At 46.9% G+C, this 21,794-nt stretch overlaps 10 protein-coding genes; 6 read left to right on the plus strand and 4 right to left on the minus strand.

Annotated features, from left to right (window-relative positions):
* Nucleotides 1-109: 109 nt before the first annotated feature.
* FFUJ_11297 (related to cutinase transcription factor 1 beta) lies at nucleotides 110-2,715 on the plus strand (the record flags this gene model as incomplete). XM_023570179.1 has 6 exons in its annotated part: nucleotides 110-282; nucleotides 329-941; nucleotides 994-1,074; nucleotides 1,125-1,762; nucleotides 1,816-1,998; nucleotides 2,046-2,715. The coding sequence occupies 6 exons, from the start codon at nucleotides 110-112 to the stop codon at nucleotides 2,713-2,715; spliced, it is 2,358 nt and encodes a 785-aa protein (XP_023437328.1).
* Nucleotides 2,716-3,553: 838 nt separating this feature from the next.
* FFUJ_11298 (uncharacterized protein) lies at nucleotides 3,554-4,528 on the plus strand (the record flags this gene model as incomplete). Its single annotated transcript, XM_023570180.1, has 1 exon — nucleotides 3,554-4,528. The coding sequence occupies one exon, from the start codon at nucleotides 3,554-3,556 to the stop codon at nucleotides 4,526-4,528; it is 975 nt and encodes a 324-aa protein (XP_023437329.1).
* Nucleotides 4,529-5,526: 998 nt separating this feature from the next.
* FFUJ_11299 (uncharacterized protein) lies at nucleotides 5,527-7,077 on the plus strand (the record flags this gene model as incomplete). XM_023570181.1 has 4 exons in its annotated part: nucleotides 5,527-5,583; nucleotides 5,635-6,189; nucleotides 6,248-6,382; nucleotides 6,430-7,077. 4 exons carry the CDS (start codon nucleotides 5,527-5,529, stop codon nucleotides 7,075-7,077), a joined length of 1,395 nt encoding a protein of 464 aa, XP_023437330.1.
* Nucleotides 7,078-7,129: 52 nt separating this feature from the next.
* Nucleotides 7,130-8,394, minus strand: FFUJ_11300 (related to aryl-alcohol dehydrogenases; the record flags this gene model as incomplete). XM_023570182.1 has 4 exons in its annotated part: nucleotides 7,130-7,477; nucleotides 7,531-7,686; nucleotides 7,745-8,104; nucleotides 8,170-8,394. 4 exons carry the CDS (start codon nucleotides 8,392-8,394, stop codon nucleotides 7,130-7,132), a joined length of 1,089 nt encoding a protein of 362 aa, XP_023437331.1.
* A 536-nt stretch (nucleotides 8,395-8,930) lies between these two features.
* On the plus strand, nucleotides 8,931-9,914 carry FFUJ_11301 (uncharacterized protein; the record flags this gene model as incomplete). Its single annotated transcript, XM_023570183.1, has 1 exon — nucleotides 8,931-9,914. The coding sequence occupies one exon, from the start codon at nucleotides 8,931-8,933 to the stop codon at nucleotides 9,912-9,914; it is 984 nt and encodes a 327-aa protein (XP_023437332.1).
* A 171-nt stretch (nucleotides 9,915-10,085) lies between these two features.
* FFUJ_11302 (uncharacterized protein) lies at nucleotides 10,086-12,121 on the minus strand (the record flags this gene model as incomplete). XM_023570184.1 has 2 exons in its annotated part: nucleotides 10,086-10,810; nucleotides 10,891-12,121. The coding sequence occupies 2 exons, from the start codon at nucleotides 12,119-12,121 to the stop codon at nucleotides 10,086-10,088; spliced, it is 1,956 nt and encodes a 651-aa protein (XP_023437333.1).
* Nucleotides 12,122-12,760: 639 nt separating this feature from the next.
* Nucleotides 12,761-13,357, minus strand: FFUJ_11303 (uncharacterized protein; the record flags this gene model as incomplete). XM_023570186.1 has 3 exons in its annotated part: nucleotides 12,761-12,904; nucleotides 12,954-13,060; nucleotides 13,111-13,357. The coding sequence occupies 3 exons, from the start codon at nucleotides 13,355-13,357 to the stop codon at nucleotides 12,761-12,763; spliced, it is 498 nt and encodes a 165-aa protein (XP_023437334.1).
* Nucleotides 13,358-15,383: 2,026 nt separating this feature from the next.
* On the plus strand, nucleotides 15,384-17,289 carry FFUJ_11304 (uncharacterized protein; the record flags this gene model as incomplete). XM_023570187.1 has 2 exons in its annotated part: nucleotides 15,384-15,609; nucleotides 15,656-17,289. 2 exons carry the CDS (start codon nucleotides 15,384-15,386, stop codon nucleotides 17,287-17,289), a joined length of 1,860 nt encoding a protein of 619 aa, XP_023437335.1.
* Nucleotides 17,290-18,626: 1,337 nt separating this feature from the next.
* FFUJ_11305 (related to Zn(II)2Cys6 transcriptional activator) lies at nucleotides 18,627-20,459 on the plus strand (the record flags this gene model as incomplete). XM_023570188.1 has 3 exons in its annotated part: nucleotides 18,627-18,707; nucleotides 18,820-19,743; nucleotides 19,794-20,459. 3 exons carry the CDS (start codon nucleotides 18,627-18,629, stop codon nucleotides 20,457-20,459), a joined length of 1,671 nt encoding a protein of 556 aa, XP_023437336.1.
* A 278-nt stretch (nucleotides 20,460-20,737) lies between these two features.
* Nucleotides 20,738-20,986, minus strand: FFUJ_11306 (uncharacterized protein; the record flags this gene model as incomplete). The annotated part of the gene is made up of 1 exon (XM_023570189.1): nucleotides 20,738-20,986. The coding sequence occupies one exon, from the start codon at nucleotides 20,984-20,986 to the stop codon at nucleotides 20,738-20,740; it is 249 nt and encodes an 82-aa protein (XP_023437337.1).
* Nucleotides 20,987-21,794: the final 808 nt, after the last annotated feature.

Raw genomic sequence — 21,794 nt, forward strand, 5'->3', positions numbered from 1 at the left:
CCCCACGTTAAACTCTCCGGCCAGCCGGGTCCCCCCTTCTCTGCTTTACCCAGTCGAACTTCCATTACCAGTCTTCACCAGAACATACATTACCAATTGCAACACAATCATGCAGGAACTAGGAACTCCAAAGTCAGCGCCTGCGCGAAGAAGAGCCTCCCAAGCTTGTATGAACTGTCGCGCCAGAAAAGTCCGCTGCGATGTTGTCCGAAACCCACAAAGGTGTACCAATTGCGCGCTTGATGATACTGAATGCACAGTCGTAGCCCGGAGGGTCAAATAGTAAGTTCTTTCTTGTAGTGGTATGATCGATGGTTGACAGGAAAAGCCGCAAAAGACCACCAGTCACAGCTGAGAGACAAAAACCGATGGTGTTTCGAAATAGCTTCTCACAACAACAAGAAAGCAAAGACACCGCAGTCACCGGTCCTATCTCTCCGTATTGCTTGGATCAAGAATCTTTACTCTTTGGAAGTCCGTCAGATCATAGCCCCGAGAGCCCATCGACGTGCTTCGACAACATAGAGGGCTTGACAGCCACGGGGTGCACTGACGAGGCAAACCAGAAGCCAGTGGTTCGAAGAGAGGTATATCATGATCCTGAACCCTATGGGGCTCCAGATGACACGTGCGCCCGTCTGAGTATAGAACCCAACACCAGGTCACATATTACATACTCCTATTACCCATTCCTTACCGTCGACATGTCTGGCCTAGAGCCGGATGATGTTCACTATCTTGGGTCTCGGAATTGTCTGAGTCTTCCTACCCCCGACGCCCTGGATGACTTCATTCGAGAGTATTTTCTTCACGTGCATCCCGGTCTTCCTCTGTTGGATGAAGCCCAGTTCTGGGCTGTTTACTCTGGGGACAAGGAGCCGTGTGAAGGCTCAAGAATTTCACTATTCTTGTTTCAGGCAATGTTATTCACTTCATGTAGTGTAAGTGGCCTCGGCATGCCTTCACATTATTATTGTAGCTAACTGTTATTAGTTCGTTCCTTTCTCGACGTTGAAGTGTCTTGGGTTCACCTCCAGGCGTAATGCTAGAGAGAAATACTATCGTCGGGCCAAGGTAACCTATTTGCATCCAAGATTGTGACCTCAAGGCTAAACCTTCTATAGCTTCTACTGGATGTATGTTCTGGCAGAGACCTCGTATCCAATGCGCAAGGGGCATTGCTACTAACTTACTACGCCACCTCACGAGACCGAGCGCGTACAAACTCCATCTTGCTTGCAACAGCTATTCAGTATGCACAGGGCGTAGAAGCCGACCAGTTTCACAGAAGGCCAGATCAAGACTCAGATATGACCAACAGGCTGAAGCGGCTTTGGTGGTGCTGCATAGTGCGAGATCGGATCTTGCCTCTTGGCGTTCGGAGACAGTTGCATATTACATCGATAAATCCAGCTCTGGACCATTTAACGGAACAAGACTTTGCGGAAGAAATTCAAGGATCACAAGTATACTCGTCGCAAACCAAGCGGAGTTTGGTCCAGCTATTCATCAGTCTCTGCGAACTGGCAATTCCATTCACCAGCGTGGTCCAGACAGTCTACGGGATGGGACAATCCGTTGTAGACGCTATATCCCCCATGATCGGTAATCAGGAGCAAATACAAGAATCCATCAGATTCTGTGAGGCCAGCTTGGATGCGTGGTTTGACAAAGCGACTATCCAGTTCCCTACCCCTGCCGGAATCATAAGTACTGAGAAGTCGCTCGTTCTGTATACGAACTTGATGTACATATACTATTAGTAAGTCAACACTCCAACCAGATGTTGTTTACTAACCATCATCTTCTCTCAAGCTCCGCTCGCGTCGCGCTATACCAATACGAGGCATTTGTCGTCAGTCTCGCCTCACCAGGAGCTGGTATGGACGACAAACTACATCAGACACGGCTCCAGCTGGAAGACGCGACATTAGGTATCACGGACAATCTTAAGGAACTAGTTCAACTCAAAGTCGCCAAATTTCTTCCGGTTAGCATGTAAGTCGAGCCCTTTCCTCAGCGCCAGCCGGTCTAACATCTACCAGCATCGCGTACGCAGCGCTACCACTGGTGTTGCATATCTTGGATGTCAAACTTGCAAAACTGCCATCGCAGACAGCCCGGAAACAAGGTAGACTTAACATATACATGGAGGCGATGAAGGGACTACAGAACCTTTATGATGGTGTTGACGACGTGTGGACTTTCATCAGATCTGCTATTGACTCTGCTACCTCTGGTACCTTGGATACATGTTCATCAAGAGCTGATTTCGCTCCCAGCAGTTCAACTTGCTCCAAGCCATCTGCATCGCTCCAGGTAGCTGACGACTGGGGAAAGTTCTTATTACAGGAGCCCATTCTCTATTTTCGCCTCTCGCGGACGATTGATCTCTCGTTGGCTGTTGGGTGTTATGCAGAGGACTCTTCACTGAGTCTACTACTGGCCACAGCACAGTTCTCAAGTCCGAGCCTCATTTTTGTTGGTGTTGATGTTCCTGCTAAAAGCGGGAACTCTGCTATTGGCAGTGATGAAGCATCTACGGACGAGAAAGAAAACCTAGGGGCTCAAGACGTTTGTGTTGGGATGAGATCTGACATATTTGATGAAATTGGAGACTTGGGTGGATATGAGCTTGGGATAGAGTCTTTCCAGACACCTGAGTTCCTGGATATGTTCGAAATGGATTTGGAAGATACATCGAACAGCATTTAATAAAGAGAGCGATATAAATCTCTTGTTATTCTTTTGTATCAAGAAGACCTTTTTTATTTAGAGATTTGAGCCATAAAGTTGCAATTACTTATTCTAGCCCTCTATATTTATATAATAAAGTATCTTTACCTTTTAAAAATCTATTAAACTATAACCTTAAAGGCCTATCTATATATTTTAAAGAAATTAAAGACTTATTATAAATAGAATGTACTAAAAAGGAAAACTGAAACCTATTGCCTTTAAGCTAGGTCTATTAAAGTCTAGAGACCTATAAACCCCCAGGTAACACGATAACACATCAGAGTGTAACGCACATATCCAGCCGGTAGCCCGGCGATATTTACTATCTTAAGTCTCTGAATTATCTAAGCGCTCCCACTCCAGAAGCCCCGGATGGCTTTATTCAAGCGTATTTTCTGCATATGAAACAAGATAAAATTTGGGAATGGACCCTATCCTAGTAGTAAGCAAGGATGATTGTGATAAGATAATTAGTGTAGAAGCGGGAATGGGCCGCCTTCCTGATGGGAATACATAGTTCGCTTTAAAGTGTGAATAAAGGTTCTTAATTAACGGCTTCTTTGTTAGATACCGGGTGAGATTGGGTAATTGAAGGGGCGAACCCGACACACCCTGGCTTTACGGCTAAAACATGCATATAACAAAATCAGGCTCTGGAGTCAAGTCACGCTGAGGCTTGAAAAAGCATGCCTTATTGGATAGAAGTCGTCCAATAAGCTTAAGACACATTTCCTCGTAAGCATTCAGGGAACGAGAATAATGGTGGGAGTAAGGCTTCTGTTATGTATTTTAAACCTTACATTCTTCATTCGACATGGATCCAGTAAGACCCAGATCGCGCGACGAGTTTAAAGTAGCTCTCATATGCGCACTTCCTCTCGAGGCCAATTCAGTTCTGTCTCTTTTCGATCATCATTGGGATGAGGACGATGGCAATCCCCGCATCGGAAAAGCCAGAGGCGACCCAAATTCCTATTCGATAGGCATCATGTCCGGTCACCGCGTTGTCTTGGCCCATCCTCCTGGCATAGGAATAATAGCAGCTGGCACTATCGCTGCCTTTTGTAAACTGAGCTTTACGAGTATCAGATTGGCCTTAGTTATCGGCATCTGCGGAGGCGCCCCTGTGAACAATGGCATTCAAATCCATCTTGGTGACGTGATTATCAGCACCGGCATTGTGTCTTATGACTTTGGTCGTCGATTTTCGGACAGATTTGAGATGAAGGATACGTCGAGCGAAGTCCCTGGCCGGCCCAATCTCGAAATCAGAGGCCTATTATCAAAATTAGCAACTACGAGACAGACCGGAAGGCTCCGAAGTGCAATCTATAGCATTCTCTACCAGTTACACCAAGGCTCAGACACAGCATTGCAGTACCCAGGAACTTCGAAAGATATTCTCTTCCCAGCAAATTATCGACACAAACATCATGAGCCATCGAAGTGTGCTATTTGCGCTGTATGTCGGGCTAAATCAGACCCGGTATGCGCTGCGGCCACTGTATCGGACTGCCATGATCTGAAATGCAATACTCGAAAACAACTATCAAGACCTCGCCTAACAGGGAGCCACCAGCTATTTCCCTCTCCAAATGTTCATTTTGGGATATTTGCATCTGGAAACTCTGTTATAAAATCTGGGGAAGAGCGGGATAGGCTTAATGAAGATAAAAATGCTATAGGGTTTGAGATGGAGAGTGCTGGTGTATGGGATATATTCCCTTGCATTGTTATCAAGGGTGTTTGTGACTATGCGGATAGTCATAAGAACAAGGAATGGCAATAATTTGCTTCTGCGTCTGCTGCAGCATGTGCCAGAGTGTTCCTAGGCTATTGGAACTTTGATAAAGAGTCAGTTGGTTCACTATGCTAATGGAAACTGCCCGCTAACTATGTTGGAAGGGATATTCAAGGGGCGCCGATTGAGCTGCCTGCTCTTCCATGGCATCCAGAAGTTATTTCACGGAGCAATTCTTTCACACAAGCCCCGTCCGAACCTCCTTCTGGGTCAATTGGGAGCCAAACTTACTTGAGGGGGACAAACGGCTACTCTATACCACGCGATGATATTGATTTGGAGGTGATCTCAGATGATTTCAGCAGCTATCTTGGTGACGATGCCATAGCGCGGCCCGGGCAGTTCAACGTACGTTCGAGCGAGAGAACTAATCTCTTTGACAACATTCCATTCGCTCAAAACAGCAACTAATATTTGATCTTTTGTGTTTTATAGAATCAAACTACAGGCCAATCGACTCAAGGATATTGGTCCTTTGGATATCCAACCATGGTAGGTGTTATTAATTTAGTTTAAGATTTAAAGGATGCTGATCAAAGCTTAAGGAGAATGTGCCTGAGGATGTAGACTAGAGGCGGACTCTGCAGCATGGAATAATGAACGGCATGCAAAATCTCCACAAACCAAAGTCAACGATGGTTCCCGCACTTACTACACAGAAACTGGGACTCCGGGCTATAATGGAACAGATGGCGATTTCGATAACGGTCCATTTAGCTCTCAGGGTTATTAGGGGCAGTGATACATTATAATTATTGCAAAATTTGACTTAGCTTGTTTGCCATTCTTTCGTGTCAACAGGACGCTTTTCGCTATAAAGTTATAGAACTATTAACTTCAGGCTTTCAATAACCCATATTACTGTAATCGGAGATATCAGCTATCGGCACCGGGGCTGATAAGATAAGCGAGTCAGATGTCAGACCCAATAATTGCTAATAAGGAAGCTGACATGATTTGAACCAACATCGCTCTCAACAATCGCAATGGTCGGTATACCAACAAGCAAAGGATGTCGTCTCTGTCTCCAGCGAAGCATCAAGGTTTGAAATCTCGTGGCCTTTTTACAGAACGAGTTCTAAGTGTAGCGACAGTGTGACGAAGAAAGGCCAAGCTGCGCTCAGTGTCGAAGAGGCGGACGGACTTGTCCCGGCTATGTCCGTGAGATGAAGTTTGTTGACGAGGGACCTAAAGTCCGACGCTCAAGACGCGTCGCCACATCAACACCACACAAGGCATCTAAAGGTGACACTCGGCATAACGGAGATCTGCGTCGTCATCAACGAGAAGCCAACCCTGGTGCTAGGTTCAGCCAACCAGGCAGCTTCAAAGCAGAGCGCGACCAAATACTCTCATCCTTCGTGTCAGCCATGTTCCCGCTTAACTCCTCCGCGGCGCAAATATCATTTCTCGGCAGCTGGCTATGGCATCTTCCACCTCGCTTGGGCAGCAGTGCGGTTCTGGACCATGCTGCGTTATCAGTAGCATGGGCTTACTTCGCAAAGCTGTACGGGGATCCCATCGCACTGCGGAATGCAGAGATCTCGTATTCATGCGCTGTGAGAAGTCTAGCTTTGGCTCTTGATGATGCGAAAGAGCAACTTAGTTCGGATGTGCTATGTGCAACAGTCCTTCTTGGGCATTTCGAGGTATGATCTTATCCTTGATCTGCTGTTTGACTCTTGAGCTAACCTGCAGAATTTAAAGACCTTTGTTAACGTTAGCCACGCGTGGATAAGACATGCAGGGGGAGCTACTCGATTGATGCAGCTCAGGGGTGCTCGGCGGTGTTACGAGTCTGCCTTCGAGTACTCAATGTTTCTTGCATGTCGCGGAGCAATTGTCAGTTTACCCTCTGTGACCCACGGTACCATTCTGACACCGCTTAGATTTCTGAAGCCTTGGCCTCTGGGCAGCCGTGCATTTTGGAGTCCGAAAGTTGGCAGAATATTTCAGACGGTCTGATCGAGTTCCCGCTTTTGCCAGCATCACCTGACATGTACCACCGGATCTTCGGGCACTTTGCACTTATCCCGGGGTTACAGAGCAGGACGAGTCTTTGTAACAAGGCTGCTCCTGATGAGACGCAAAGTGCCCTCCTTTCAACGGCAAAGCAGCTTCGGCAAGACATGAGACAGTGGTATCAAGAGTATTCATCTCAAGATGATAATTTGAGAAAACCTCGTGCCATCTCTCCGGTATCAGAGGGCTACCCGTTCCCCTCAAACTACAAATACCACGATGTTATGTCAGCCACTATCATTGTTACATATTATGCATATCTGATAGTTCTTAATCAATCTATCGCTTATCTGGATACTTGCGATAGACATGGCTCGGAGATCCAAGGGCTCGCAACCGCAATTTGTATGTCTGTGGACTACTGTCTACACGCCGGATACTGCGGCACACAGACAATGAGACTTGCACTACCTATCGCTCACTCGGTATTGCCTACCCAGTATCATCAATGGACGAGCAGGTGGATGGACAAGTTTGATGCAATAATGGAGGCAACGATGATTCAGCCACTGTAGTCTTAGTCTATCCATACATCAATTTGTAATAACAACGGCGTTTTACAACTATCTAATATCCAGTAACAGGCTTCGGCCGGTAAACTGATTCAAGCTTGGCAACCTCATCATCCGTTAACGTGATGTTAGCAGCCAACACCGCTTCGTCGATACGCTCCTTACTATTCAGGCCGATTATCGGATTGACTCCCTTATGCAGACACCATGCAGTAGCAATTACCGCCATCGGAAGTCCTTTGGCCTTAGCCACCTCTTCAACTATGTCAACAGTTGCCTTGTCTGCTTCGTTCTCTCGATCATAGAGTCGACTGAGTGTTTGGTCATGCTGTGTTCGCAATGAAGTCTTTTCGTCAAGGCCGTTCCAGGGACGAGCAAGGACACCGCGTGCGTTGGGAGACCACTAGATTCTACATGAGCAAGACTACATGGTTAAAATTTGAAAACTAGACTTACAGGTATACATCCAACTCCTGCGTCTTTGCAGTATGGCATCATTTCTCGCTCTTCCTCTCGGTAGAGGAGGTTGTAATAGTTTTGCATCGAAATAAACTTATGCCAGCCATTTTTCTCTGCCACGTTTTGCAACGCTTGGAATTCCCATGCTGGCATCTTTAGCGGCACATATTAGCCATCATGCATCAAGTGGGAATGACCAAGCTCAACTTACAGAGCCAGCTCCGATATATCGTGCCAAACCCAATTCGACCATGTCGTTGAGTGCCTTCATGATCTCCTCCCGCGGAACATCTGGATCCATACGCTGGATTTGCAGAACATCGATATATGTGCCCAACCTCTTGACACTAGCCTGAACTGCGTCAAAGATATGCTTGCGCGACAGTCCAGCTCTGTTCACCATCTCCCCATCATTGATGGAAGCTGCAAAGACAGAGAGTTGAGGCTCGCCTGGGGCGCTGGTGGCGAAGCGGCATTTGGTCATGATGACGACGCGCTCTCGGGGAATGTTATACACTGCCAGCGCTTTGGCAATGATTTCTTCAGAGACTCCGTTTGAATAGAGATCGGCCTGACGAATGGATGCCGGTGGTTAGTACTCGAGGTCACAACGCCATGTACAAGGGGCTGACTTACAGTATCCCAAGTGTTAATGCCAGCTTTGAAGGCGTGTTCGAGAAGGGGCAGGGCTTCGTCTTCCTCGAGAACCCACTTGAGCCAATCTTTGCTTCCATAAGACATGGCTCCCAGAATAATCTTAGAAATCTTCAAGCCAGAGCGACCAAGTCTGGTATAGCCCATGCGTGTTGCTTGGGGTTGAATGAGAAGGTCTTTAACATAGCCGTGCTGGGAAGAGGACATGATGAGGAAGTGAGGGTGATGTGCTGATAGCTAAATTAAATGGTGAATTTTAATTCTTATTTTCAAGTTTTGAACGACTTCCATATCAACCTTATATAAGCTCCGGTCTCATAATGAATTTACGATGCACTGTCCGTTTACAAGCTGACTTGCTGCAGGGATCCAAGACATTGCCCGCTAAACCCAGAATGGCTCCATGCTACGAGTGAAGCTAATCCGGTTCAGGCTGCATGATCCGAACTAATCCCAATATGGCTCCAAGCCACGAACTTTAGACTCGGCTTTCAGTTTACCAGTCACCACCAACTCACTGCTGACGGCGGTTCACTTATGGTGACGCGAGGAACGGAAATGGCGGAGCAGTACGAGCTACACTTGCGGACTTACCAGAGTAGAGACGAGCGAGCAGGAGATGAGAAACCTGGGAGACTGGATGTAAAGAATATAAGGTCATCAAAGCCCAGGCAAAATATGATATACTCTATCAACTACAAGACTCTTACCTTATCGTTCCATCTCAAATCTCTCTTATCACAATGGTATCCCTCATCGAAGGCCAAAAGGCAACGCTTAGCCCAGAAGCAGTCGACTTTCTCACAAAGATCCGCCACCCGCCACTGGCCAACACCATCTCATCTTTCATAACATCACCATGTCGCGTCCCAGGTCTGCGACAGGGCTTTACAGAGAAGACAGCTCCTGGTGAAGCTCAACTTATTGAGAAGCACAAGATCCAGGTCACTGAGGCTATCATCTCTGGAGTCTCGGTTGCCGTAATTGAACCGCCAGTCATCAAGCCTGAGAAACAGAAGAAAATCCTCTTCAATGTCTTTGGCGGAGCGTTTATTATGGGCAGCCCCAGAGATAGAGCTGCACTTACTATGGCGGTTGAGCTAGGCGTTCGTGTCTACTCGGTTGATTACACTAAATCCCCTGAGGCCAAGTATCCTGAAGCTCGGGATCAATGTCTTGCAGTATACCGCGAGCTCCTCCGGAACGGCCCTCCAGGCGGCACTCCTATTGATCCCTCCAACATTCATGCAATGGGATGCTCTTCGGGTGCACATATACTCGTCTCAATGCTTCTTGTCGCGAGACAAAAGGGTTTTCCGATGCCAACAGCTGGGATGTATCTCTGCACGCCTGCCCTCGACCTGAGTGGAGCTGGCGATTCGATGGTCTTCAACTCTTTAGGGCGCGATATCATGCCTGTTAGTCTTCTCACTGGCATGGTATCCCAGAACTATGCTCCCGACGGAATCGATACGAAGGATCCTCTTTACTCGCCTATTTACGCTGATTACGATGACTCTTTCCCGCCGACGGTCATCACTGTCGGGACGCGGGACTTTGCACTTAGCCATGGGATAAGGTTTTATTGGAAACTGAGGGAGGTTGGTGTGAAGGTTGAGCTCCTGGTCTCTGAGGGAATGTGGCATGGCTTCAATTGGGATCCGGTGATCCCGGAGTCAATCAGGGCTCGTGCTGCAGTGATCGAGTTCCTGGAAAACTCACAATAAGATTTTAGAAATGCCCAATCCTTTCAGAAGCCATTAACCTTTGTGAAAATATACAAAGCCGTGGCATTGACTTGGCGCATTCATGGCAGAGTAACTTAAATTTCGATAGAATGATTAAAATGGTATTTTCTTTTTACGATATGCGACTAATAGAAAGGAGATAGATAGCCTTTAGGGCTTTGCTATCCGAATATCGACAACATGTCCCTTTAAAAGATCCTTGATATCCTTGAAAACGTACTCAATAGGAGTCACATATCCATATCCGTGGTTGTCTGAGTTGTTATTTTTATGTCCCCCAATCATAAGACCAACAATACCCCCTTCTTCATCAAAGACAACAGAGCCTGAATCCCCAGGGGCACAGAATCCATGCTCATGCGGATAATCATAGCGGTGTGTTTCGAAAGCCATCTCCTCTGTTGGCGAAGGATTCATATATTGGTCGTCTCTTATAGTGACGAGGTTGTTTGTGCAAAGAAGGGATCCAGCCTTCGGCCCACTGCTTGCTCTGATCTTGTAGACGTCGAATGTGTCGTTTGACCACTCAAGGTCACTCAATACTTCTATGGACCGAGTTTGCTCTTCAAGTTGCATCCCAAAGGTCATAAAAGGCATCGCTGATATTCTCCAAAACGAAGGCTTCCAGTCTTCGTATTCCGGGAGACGATCATGCCATGGCCGATTGAGCTCGATCAGCGCCCAGTCCATTCTTCTGCCTACAACCCTTCGTCTGAATCCTGATGCGGCATACAAGCTTCCGAGGACCTTCTTGTTAGCCTCGAAGAACTCGGTCTTCTGTTTCCTTTCATCTCTCAAAGCCGCTATCCTCTGCCTAAACTCTTGGAGTTGTTTTTCCTTTTGAGGCCAATCTGTTTTCTCCAAATAATTGCTATCTCTTCGTCAATGCGGAAAATGTTGAAATGATGTTTTGATCGAGAGGGGCTCTCAAAGGTTGTAGGCTTGGCTGACGAATCTGGTGTATACCCAACTGAATCGACCGTCCAGAGGTCGCTGTTGGCTGTTGGAGGTGCAACGCTAGTGTCTGCACCATCTGGCGCCACGGTGAAGCCATCAAAGGCAGGTCTGACAGCTTGATAAGATGTAAGGATGAAGGTCCGCCAAGTGGGCTCAGGGCCAGAAGTTCTTAGCTGTACGAAACAGCCAATAGTACCATTTGTCGGACTCAGTTGCTTCCCATCGGTCCGCTTGATATCACACGCAGCGCCGAAGTCGTCTCCAATGTGGACCGTTGAATAATAATCACTTTCCATGCGTTTCTTCAGCCTGTAGGCACGATGCCTTTGTTCTCTTGTGGGTTTAGTGAGGTTATCAAAATAACCAACCATGCCCTGATTATGCTCAATATGGACTTGGAAATCGTCCCATTCGGCCGCATCAAGAGTTCTCTTGACCTCTGTGACTACTTCAGGCCATTGAGTTTCATCAGAGTCATTATCAACCGAAATATATACTGTAGGTGGGTTGTCTTGAACACAATCGTCCGTCCCGTACTTCTGGAGAGAGAGGCATGTGACGTGGCCTTGAGTTGCTCTGAGCCACTGTAGGCGGTTGAAAATAGTACTGCTCAAGTATTCCCAAGCACTTTGATAGACAGGATCGTCGATATTGGTGCAGTGTGTTGGCTGCACTAGTTCGGGGGCCATTATTTCCACATGAATGTCGGTTTCGCCGAATGAGCAGACCCTTGACAGACCAGCCAAAAACATCGCCATTTCCTGGGCAGCTCTCTCCCAGTCACGTTGCTTCTCAGTTGACCATGGTGCGAATATAAGAATGGTTGGTAGACTGGTGCCAGATTTTCCGGGCACTCCTCGCATTTCCATTTGAGGATCACAGCGGTCTTCCTCATCTTTAAATTGCAGACCGTGCCTCTTAATGATTGAGTTGGCTTCTCGTTTAATGTCGAGACCAACTTGCTTGATGCCCGCGGGCAGGCGATCCGATGAGGTTATGAGAGGCAACCGACGAAGTTCAGGCCATGCGACCCGTTTGAGACCCGAAATGATACGCGGCTCCTCCATTTCGCACGAGGCCTTACGCAAGATGGAGTTGGTTGTAGTGAGGATGAGGGGCAGCACGGTACGAGCCATCGCTGAGACTTGTGGCTGGGAGCTCAAATCAGCAGAGCGAACCAAAAGGTCTGCGAATGTGTGGATGAAAGAAACAGTGCGCCCGGGGGACATGGCGATTTTATGGTTATAGGATTAAAGTTGGCGCAATTTGACTCTATACAGTCATCAAATATAATAAACTTAAACTGTGAATAAGTAAAGTTTTCTATCAATCTTCCAGCACTTACCAGGAAAATATGTAGATTTGTGTAAAAATAAACGGAAGCCAGTCGGCAACTTCACGTGGAGTTTGGATCTGGCCATGACAATGTCTTTTTTCATTAGATGTATTTGACTTTGGTGAGCGAATATTCTTCAATTCTCAGGATTCTTCAAGCGATATTCACAAAGTTTCTAGGGTCAAAGTCTAACCCGCCCACTAAAGTATAACATCAGACCGTCATGCAATAATAGTGTCGAAGCGTTCAGGGCCATTCATTTGTGCCCTTCTCATGAAAACATATTGCCTATGACATATTTACGCAGCCTTCAACGTTTACACACTGACCATCTCAATTGCAGCGCTTCTCTGTTCATTCTTAAAGCCAGATGTTCAAGATACCTATAAATCGTTGAAGTAAAGGCCATCAAGTGAATTGCATGTCGTATAAAAAGAGTTGAGCATTGATTCAGATTAAGAAGTTTGAGCTATATAGGAGCAACCTGAGCATATCATGAGTTGAAGACTTGATACCCTTCAGCACCGGGATATTAGAAGGTGTGAAGGTAGTCTCCAATGTAGGAGCCACCAAGCTTCGAGACCTGCTCAGCAATATCCCCAGCACCAAAAGATTTGGCCAAATTCTTGGCAGCCTCTGAAAGCTTGCCTTGAATAGTGACAATCATGAACCGGTGCTTCAAAAGTCAGCAGGCGTTAAGCAAAGATTCCCCATGGTGTACATACCTGATAAGGCTTGTTGTCCTTGTCATGAAGAGCAACCCAGCGCCCATCGCCATTCTTGTTCTTCTGGCCGTACTGGAAGCGATCGTTGATGTTAACGATCCAGTTGTCTAATGCTGATTTCAGTAACTGTTCAACTGATTGTCCTTGGATTACTTACTGCCCTCCTGTCGAGCACCAGGAAGCTTTCCAATGTACTCATTACTGTTGGAATCCTTGTAGAAACGGTCCTGGATGTACATCAAAACGTTGGCATTGCCCTTGGATTGGTTCTGGGCGTTGACGACATAGTAACGAGCGGTGCGAGTGCGGAACATCTGGGACCATGAGATCTCCACGGCGTTCTGCTCGGCCTCGGCAGTGTAGGCGGGCACTGAGATTTGATCTCCGTTGGTAGGAATAGACATGATTAAGAAAGTCAGTTTAGTGTTTTTGGATAAGAGGTGATGATAAGATGATGATTGATGGAGTGATGAGAAGGTTGGAATACGTGGAAGGTTTTGTCGTTTAAATACTCGAATTGCCTATGCTAAAGAACGAGTCCTACCTCTCATTGCGATAGTATTTATCGTAGGCGCAGCTGAAAAGAAGCTCTAGATTCATGGCAGCCTGTTATCACCACTGATTCAGAAGGGCATTGATCAATAGTGTCTTTAATCCCGAGCTATTGGCGCTAGTAAGCGCTCACATGGTGAAAGGTCCGTGTCTTGTGCAATCGCCTGTTAATAGGGCTGTCAAAAGTAGGCAGTAGACGCGACTTGATCATCTCTCGTAAGCCTTTGATCGGACCATATCCCCCCTTGACTCCGCCGTTTCCAAACTGCCAAGTACTCTTCTGGAATAAGAGGCTAGCTGAGCTGCACAGCTCGCCACACGCAATCGGGGCGCTATTGAACTAGTGGTCTTGGCCCATGCATGTCTCGGCCAGCCCTAACCCACATGAAGCCACACCGTACACGAATTGGTTATGGCTTGCCTGGTGAGTTGAATTATTAACGTTAACTACGATATCACACGTCTCATGCAGCCACGAAGGTTATTCACATGACGCGTATGCAGGGGCTCTGCGATTGGTATGTTAGGGCTTAGCCAACATTGACTCAAGCTATCGTGGGTGGCTGGCTGTATAGCAGCCTTTGTTACTTCATTTAAACCCAGTCTTGCCCGATTTGTGCGAGGCTGAGACAGTATTTCCTCCGAAGAAAGAAGGCTCAGTCATGGTTGAGATCATGTTTGCGCGTCGAGGACATCTGGAATGGCTCCTGAAAAAGGCTGGCTGTGATGAGACACGCAGCAATGATGGAGGAAAGAAATCGCAACCATCATTATGCTCATGTAACGATTATCACCTGTGTGACCGCCCCCAGAATCTGGAAATGGTCACCGTATTTCGTGTTTGGGCTGGCTTGTATACAGACCTGAATCAGAACGTTCACATCAAGAGAACGGGAGTTAGGCTGAATGTCATGAATTTCGGTTTAAGCTCAAAAGAAATAATAGTTACTTATATTAGTTAAGCTTGAAGACTTGTCAGCTCATAGTCATTCCATCGATATATGTCTAATGCCCTTATAACATTTAGTACCTTTCTGATTACTCGGTATGTGTTATGTGTACTACAGCGAGACGCATAGTACTTGGCTATTGTGTTGCACTATCCTACTAGCAGTGCACTCCAAGTCGAGGGTACAAATGACTCTTCTTTACTTACAGTGCTGGATTAACACTAAGACCTGTTAGAATGAAACATCCTATCAAGATGAGTTACTTAAAATAGCACATGCGATGATAAAGCCTGCAGTATATACTAGTGGCGGTTATTATCCAACGCTTCCTAGACAATCATACGAAGCTAGGTATTTGGCAACGGAAATCTTACCCCTTTTGGTTCCTTTCAGCTCTCCAATAATGCGTCAACCATACCAACTCGCAGCCATGTCGAAAACTTTCAGTGACGAAAAGGCCTAGCAGGCGCCCGCACCTGCAGGCTTTCGATAGCCGGCTGCGTTGCCGTTCAATATCACACAGCCTTGTTTCGGTGGATGATATGTGACACAGCCTGCATCAATATTGAGTGGCAGGCTGAAACACTGTCCACCACCTCGAACAGAAGTCTAGATCTCATGAACTGCCCTTTATGGATGGTTGATTGGACTCGGCGCCGCTGAAAAGAAGACGGTTCGGAAATGAATACTGAAAAGGGACAAGCAGGATTAAACAGAAATGGACCTGTGAAGGAAAGTTCTCTGTGAAATGGAATCATACTGTTGTCATTTCTGATTCTAAGAGATGAAAGGAAGACCTTTACGGGCGGCGGTCTAAGGTATAAGAAGCTCGACTGTTTCCCTCTCAACCATTCAGCATCACTCGCTTTCACCCATCACCTCTCACTAGAGTCTCATCACTTCGTATCTACATCTCTTAATTTCTACTATGTGTTCTACCTTGAACGCGTCTAGCCGCCCAGCTGCATGGACTCTCGACCAGCCAGAGGCTGGCGTCGCAGTCAACTCATGCGATTTCCAGTCACTTGAGTTCAACTCCACCGGGTTTTCTGCCGCTGACTTCTCCTCCTATGGCTTCCAGGGGCCCATTGTTGAGAAGAGTGGACTGGCTCTGCCTGACACTGCCATCTCTCGCGACGCAGGAATGGCCCGCCGTATGTGTTCCTCATGCATCAAGCTACCAATACTCACTGTTCACAGCCACCGTCAAGATCGAAGCGCGCTTCGCCAATAAATTGACCGGCTACTCGATCTGGAAGATCAGCACTGGACTCCTCGTCAGCTCTGACCTCGTCGTCGCAGGTGGCGAGGCCGTATATGATGCTGAGTATCAGCTTGGTGCGGCTACACAGGTTAAGTGCTACATTGGTCATCGTGGACGTGACGTCCAGCCCCGATATGGTCAGCGTGTTGTTTTCTCTGCAGACTGGACTGAAGTTTCTGAGAGGCGCTCGAGAGATATCGCTTTCATTCAGGTTGCTCAGCCTTTCACTTTTAGTGCCCCTGTTCAGGGTATGTCGGACCAGAATACTTTAGCGTCTTCATTTACTGACGAGTGGCCACCTGTAGAAGAACCCGCCCCCATCATTGTCACTGCTTGCACCAACTGCAGCGCCCACGAGGCCCCTGTCCTCGCTCAACCCGAGCCTGAGCCTGAGGTCACACAGACTGATGCTTCTGCTCCCGTTTGCGTCGAACCCGCAGTCGAGGAGCCTGAGCTCGAGATTCCTGCCCCAGCAGCTGAACCAATCCTCCAACCAATCCCCGAACCTGACTACGTTGCTATTGAGATCGACGACACGCCAGATACCTCTGTTTCCGAGGATGTTGACCCCTTCTACGAGACCCTTAAGACAGTGTCCCAAATCGACACCAAGTCTCTCGACATCCAATCCTCACTTATCGATGATGTCGGTCAATTCGTCAGTGTCGCCGCTGGGTCTCTCGTCAGCCACGTCGTCGGAGCAGAGACCATTTCCAGCGGCAAAGCAGCCAAGCTCTCTGGAGTCTCTGAACGCGCTCTCCTCGCCGAAGCATCCCTCCAAGCTGTATTCGCCATCGAGCAATCCAACCAGCTAGATAAGATCATTGCAGCGATGAAAGATAACTGGACCGCCAATGCTCCCCAGGTCGAACAGATTTCTGAGCTTCTTGCACCATACCTGGCTGAGGCTGCTCGGTGCATCATCGAGTACCATCAGGAAGACGAGGCTGCTGGCAGGGTCAGTACCTCCAAGACTCTCAAGCGCCGAAACCTTGGAGTTCGACAGTTCCCTGTCAGCGAGGCAACCAAGGGGTTTGTCAAGGGCATATTCGAACCTACTCTTCCGCTAGAAGGTCGCCAGGATGTCTTCTCCTCTCTTGGTCCTGTAATTCGCAGTGCTGTTTCTTCTGTCGAGCAAATCGTCTGCCAATCTGGAACCACCGCTGTGGATGTCATCACGCCCAAGCTTCTCGCCAAGTACAAGGGCCCTGCTCCATCAGCCGGCGACATTGAAGCAACTCGTGTTCTCGTCCAACGCGCCATCATGGCTGATGCCGCTTACCAGGCCCTCTCTACCCTTCCCCGCGAAGAACTCCAAGTCCTGAAAGTCATCCCTCTCGATGCTGAGCTTCCTCCAGCTGACAGCATTTTTGACTTCATCAAGAATGTCATTCAGAAGATTGGCCCTGTTTGTCTTCATGACGCCAAGCAGGCCGTGCACAAATTTTTCCCTCTCCTCGTCGACATTCCAGCCAAGGCTCCCCAGCCTGTTCCCGTAAAGGCTGCAAGCAGCAAGTTTGCGCTTCGAGACTTTCTGAGCAGCAAGAAGGGTTCTGTCAAGGCGCTCTGAACGTGTTACTACGAAGGAGATGTATGCGATTATGTGTTTGGATTTAGAGTGGAGGATAGACTAAGGGAAGACAACCCAACGAAAAAATAACGAGTCAACATGAAGTCGGAGAGGTGCACTAGTGGAAAGTTGAGGATCAAGCTTGTTTACCGTCGGAACCGGCCGCAACCGGAAATTTCCCTTTGTCTTTATGTCTTGCTATTCAATCTATACTTCTGTATTTAGTTTTTCTTTCTGCTTAATTAAAACCATCAGCTGTTGTAATATTATGTCAACCTTGTTGTTATAGAGAGCAATTTCTGTAAGACTACATAAAATAATTTACTATTACGATTTGTGCACGTAATAGCGCTGTAAGGCTTCTATAAGCAGTTATACAAATTACTGCAATTGCTGCAGTAGTAGTTAAGGCCCAATCTTTTGCCCTATAACATAATAGTTAGGTATTACCGTTATATTTACTAGTAGTCTTTAATATTAGAGCCTATTATATTATTTTTTATGTACTTCATATATTATTCTATTTAAGTGCTATATATTATAAAGAATATTAAGATAAACTATACTATATATAACCCTATAATAAGCACTTTATAGTCTTATAGAGATATAGTTATGCTAATGCTTATTATTATTGATATTATTGATATTATTAACCCTATTACTTACTATTGCTACCTTACTATTATGTGGGTAGTACAATATCCAGCCCCGATGTTGTCAACGTGTCGTTTTCTTGAAGATTGAGAACATACATTTCCATACAAAACGAGGCTTTCTTCAAGTTATATCACAGATCGATAACAGACCTTTGACATGCAGTCTTCCTTGATTGGTGGTGTTGGTCAGTTTGTCAATGTCAGCTGCTGAATCTCTTATCAACCACGTCGTTGGCATAGAAACCTGGATAGCGATAACGCAAAGAATAATCTCTCAAAAATGAATTTCTGTGAGATTGAGTTCTAGTTTAGGAATAGTGCTAGGTTACCGTCAAAATGCGGGAAATTCCGTGCTGGGTCTTAGCTAATAATAATTAACGGTTTAAGGCTGAAAGCTGAAAGATAAAAAGGCGGAGGCGCAGTAATCAGTAAATTTCTTAACGTCTTCTAATATCGCTATAAAATGATTATTGCAGTTTGCTTTTACCTCCCTTACACATAAATAACAGAAAGTCTCGTGATGAGAACATTGCATACGTCATTTATATAACCTCTCCGCCTGGTTGAAGGAAGCCCAGGTACCTCCCCACCGTCTCCTTGAGCCAATTAAGCTAGTTCACGGCCCAAGCCACTCTGAATCCTCCATCGCCTGCTGGCTCTGTGAGCTTTGTGCCTACTATGTTGCCATCTTTGGAGCCACCTGTGGCGGCTGATGCTCGACGTAGCCTTCCTTTGGTTCCAGCTGCGTGTCTTGCTTGCGTGAGTTCTGCATACCATCCCTACACCGCCTAATACACCTAGTGTTTCCATGGCGTCGTCTTGACGATGATGCTCGAAAAGAACTACATGCTAACATCGGTCTTGCGCGCAGCGTAGAAGGCATCTTAAATGCGATGGACAACGCCCTTGTTCCCGCTGCAGAACTGCTGATATCGATTGCGTCTATGCAGCCTCCCGTCGCGGACATAACAGCCGTAAACGCACAGCTTCTCAATCCCCTAGTCACAGTACAGCAGCCGAGGCTCTTGTCCCCACTGATGACCTCGCTGTCACGCTAGTCGGTCCTACTCCCCCGGTGACCGTGATGGAATTCCCTTCTGCGTTCGATCCTACCATCTTTTTTGGCAGTGCCACAAGTCACTCGAGCGTTGACACAAGCTTCCAAATTGCCGCGTGCTCTCAAACTATCACGTCAACTAGTTTGCCTGGCTTTTCTTCCGAGACTCTATTTGGCGGCACTGTCAGCCAAGTACCCCAGGCATTCCCTCTAAGAGAACGTTACATCGACTCGTTCTATGAGAACTTCTACGCCGCTCATCCCTTTATACCGCCAAAGGCGCTTCTTCTCATCTTAGCACAGCAGATTTCCTTGGAGCCCTTGCTAGCAGCGATACGTTGGATTGGTTCTCTATACATCGACCGAGACAGCTCTGACAGGCTCCTCACAGATGCATCCCACCAAATAGACGGTGCGCTTCTCACAAACGGCTTCTTAGTGCAGGCGATGTTGCTTGTCATCATTGGACTTGACGGCAATCGTCAAGAAAAAAAGGCCAGACAGCTCATGGCAGATGCCCGGGATATCTCGATTCAGATTAAAGTAAACACTGATCCGTTTGCTGTCACCAACGGACAAGGAATTCCGATACTTGAGGAGAGCTGGCGAAGAACATGGTGGGAGCTTTACGTTGTGGATGCGCTTATGTCGGGCGTGCATCAGACTAACACCTTTGTTCTGTATGATGTACCTACGGACGTCGGTCTGCCTTGTGAAGAGTCTCAATATCTCACCGGAGTAAGTCTCGTTATGAAGACCGGTATACACTGTATGTTTACAAGATGTAGCAAATACCTGCCCCTATTCACCCACGCGATTCGGAAACCTTGGGACTGTTTGATACCAGCCCGCTTTCGTCATACGCCTATCGGATCCAATGTGCCTGCATCTTGGGTGCTCTTCAAACAATGCCATCGGAGGTCGACCATGTCGCCAGGCTCCTCGCTAACTGGATGCTCCGCTTACCTCCTTCAAAATACGACGCTTATTGCAATGGCAATTTAGATGAGATGATGTTCCAGGCCATCATGATGTGGCAGGCTATTTCCATCCTCTTACACCAGCCTCACTCACAACTGGATCCATCGTTGACTTATTATATCAAGCCATCCGTATCCAACACGCCAGCTGTGTCCAGCGATGCCTTCAATTCACATACCAAACATACAATTCGCGCTGCGAGGGAGCTTAGCAAGTTGATCAGCTATCGTGTTCCTCTTCTTAAACATACTCATTTCTTTACTTACATGGTGACACTCTCGTCTACAATCCACCTCAGTAGATGGTCACTAGCCTTTGTGGCCCAAGATGACGAGGATCTTCGTCAAAATATGGGCCAGAATATTGGGGCTCTGGTCAAGTACGCTGAGATATGGCCTATGGCGCAACATTTGGGATTACAAGTAAAAAGAATGGCAAAAGAGGTTTACAGAATGAAGAAGCTCTACCAATAGATAGTCCGTTTACTAAAAGTTAATTATTATTTTAAGCAATTCCTAAATATAAATATATATGTAGTTTTATATTTTAGTAAATAAATTCACTATAAACTATTACTAAAATAAATATAAAAATTATCTGGCTCTATAGATCTATAAATTTAGATAAATTGATTATTGAATTTAAAACTATGTAGCTGCCCTTTTACTTCTGATTAATAACGCCAGTCCTCTTGTCTTTATACTTTCCATGTGCCCACTTGCAATCGTTATTCTCCTCAGTAGGTAGTCTTCTAACCTTGCTTCTCTCGGTTCCACTTTCCATCATCATAACCAGTGCAGTCTCCCTCATACTTCCCGGGTTGCCAGGACCCATCATCTTTCCTCTTTTCATATTCCTTGGGGACCCATTGTTCGTAGTCAAAATTGGTTCCCTTTCCTTCGTATGAAGCAGGAACCCGCTTGCCAGTGTCAGCGGGCTTCACGGTAGGATGTGCCAGAGCTGTGGCGACAAAGCCAAGAAGAAAATACTTGCAGCGCATTGTAGATAGTTTAGGGATGGTGGTGAAGATGCTCGAGGTTGAGGCAGGGATTAAGTAAGGTTAAAAGAACCAAAGATTTATGGGTCGTTTGAGAGATATGTTTGTTGTTGAAGTGTCGATGATGGTAATCATGACAGACATAACGACAGGATACTATAGCCTTTTATCATTGAAGTTCTAGCTTCTGTAGCCAACTGGCAATCGGTATAATCCGTCTCCTACACCATCACTGAGAAGGGCCGCAGGCTCATGGTTCCGGAGGCATCCTCGACAATACCCTCACCGCCGTTTCCTCAAGGCGGCGAAGTTATGGCGGCTGATGTCATTTTCAGCCTTTTGGTAGTTCTGACATCAATCATCAGTAGCTACTTACTGCTCATTTCATAATAGTGTGACAGAAACCTTCAGTTGCGGACCAATCAGCCCAAGTGAAGTCACGCCATCTAACCGAAGGCTGACATCGATAAGGACATTGTAGAGCTTCGGTGAGCTTCGCTAAGCGTCATAAGGAGACCTGAGCTGAAGTGGCTATGCTTGAATAGCTCTGAAGAGATGCATGGAAGCGCAATCTTGCTATCCTGAAAATTAATGACTGCGATTCTAGACCCTGTGCGAGGCCCCATACTGACCAGTCAGAGAGGTCGACATCGGGGAAAGCGACTGGCCCGCTGACGTGAGCACCCAAGTACGCTGACAGTGGCTCCCGAAGCTGAAACGCGCTGGTAATTCAATTGGCACTTTGCAGTCGGCCAATCTCGAGTCATTGGCAATGCTGGCAAAATATCAAGCCGGCTGTGCATGATGGGCC

The sequence above is a fragment of the Fusarium fujikuroi genome, chromosome FFUJ_chr11 (genome assembly GCF_900079805.1).
Source record: "Fusarium fujikuroi IMI 58289 draft genome, chromosome FFUJ_chr11".
Lineage (NCBI taxonomy): Eukaryota > Fungi > Ascomycota > Sordariomycetes > Hypocreales > Nectriaceae > Fusarium > Fusarium fujikuroi.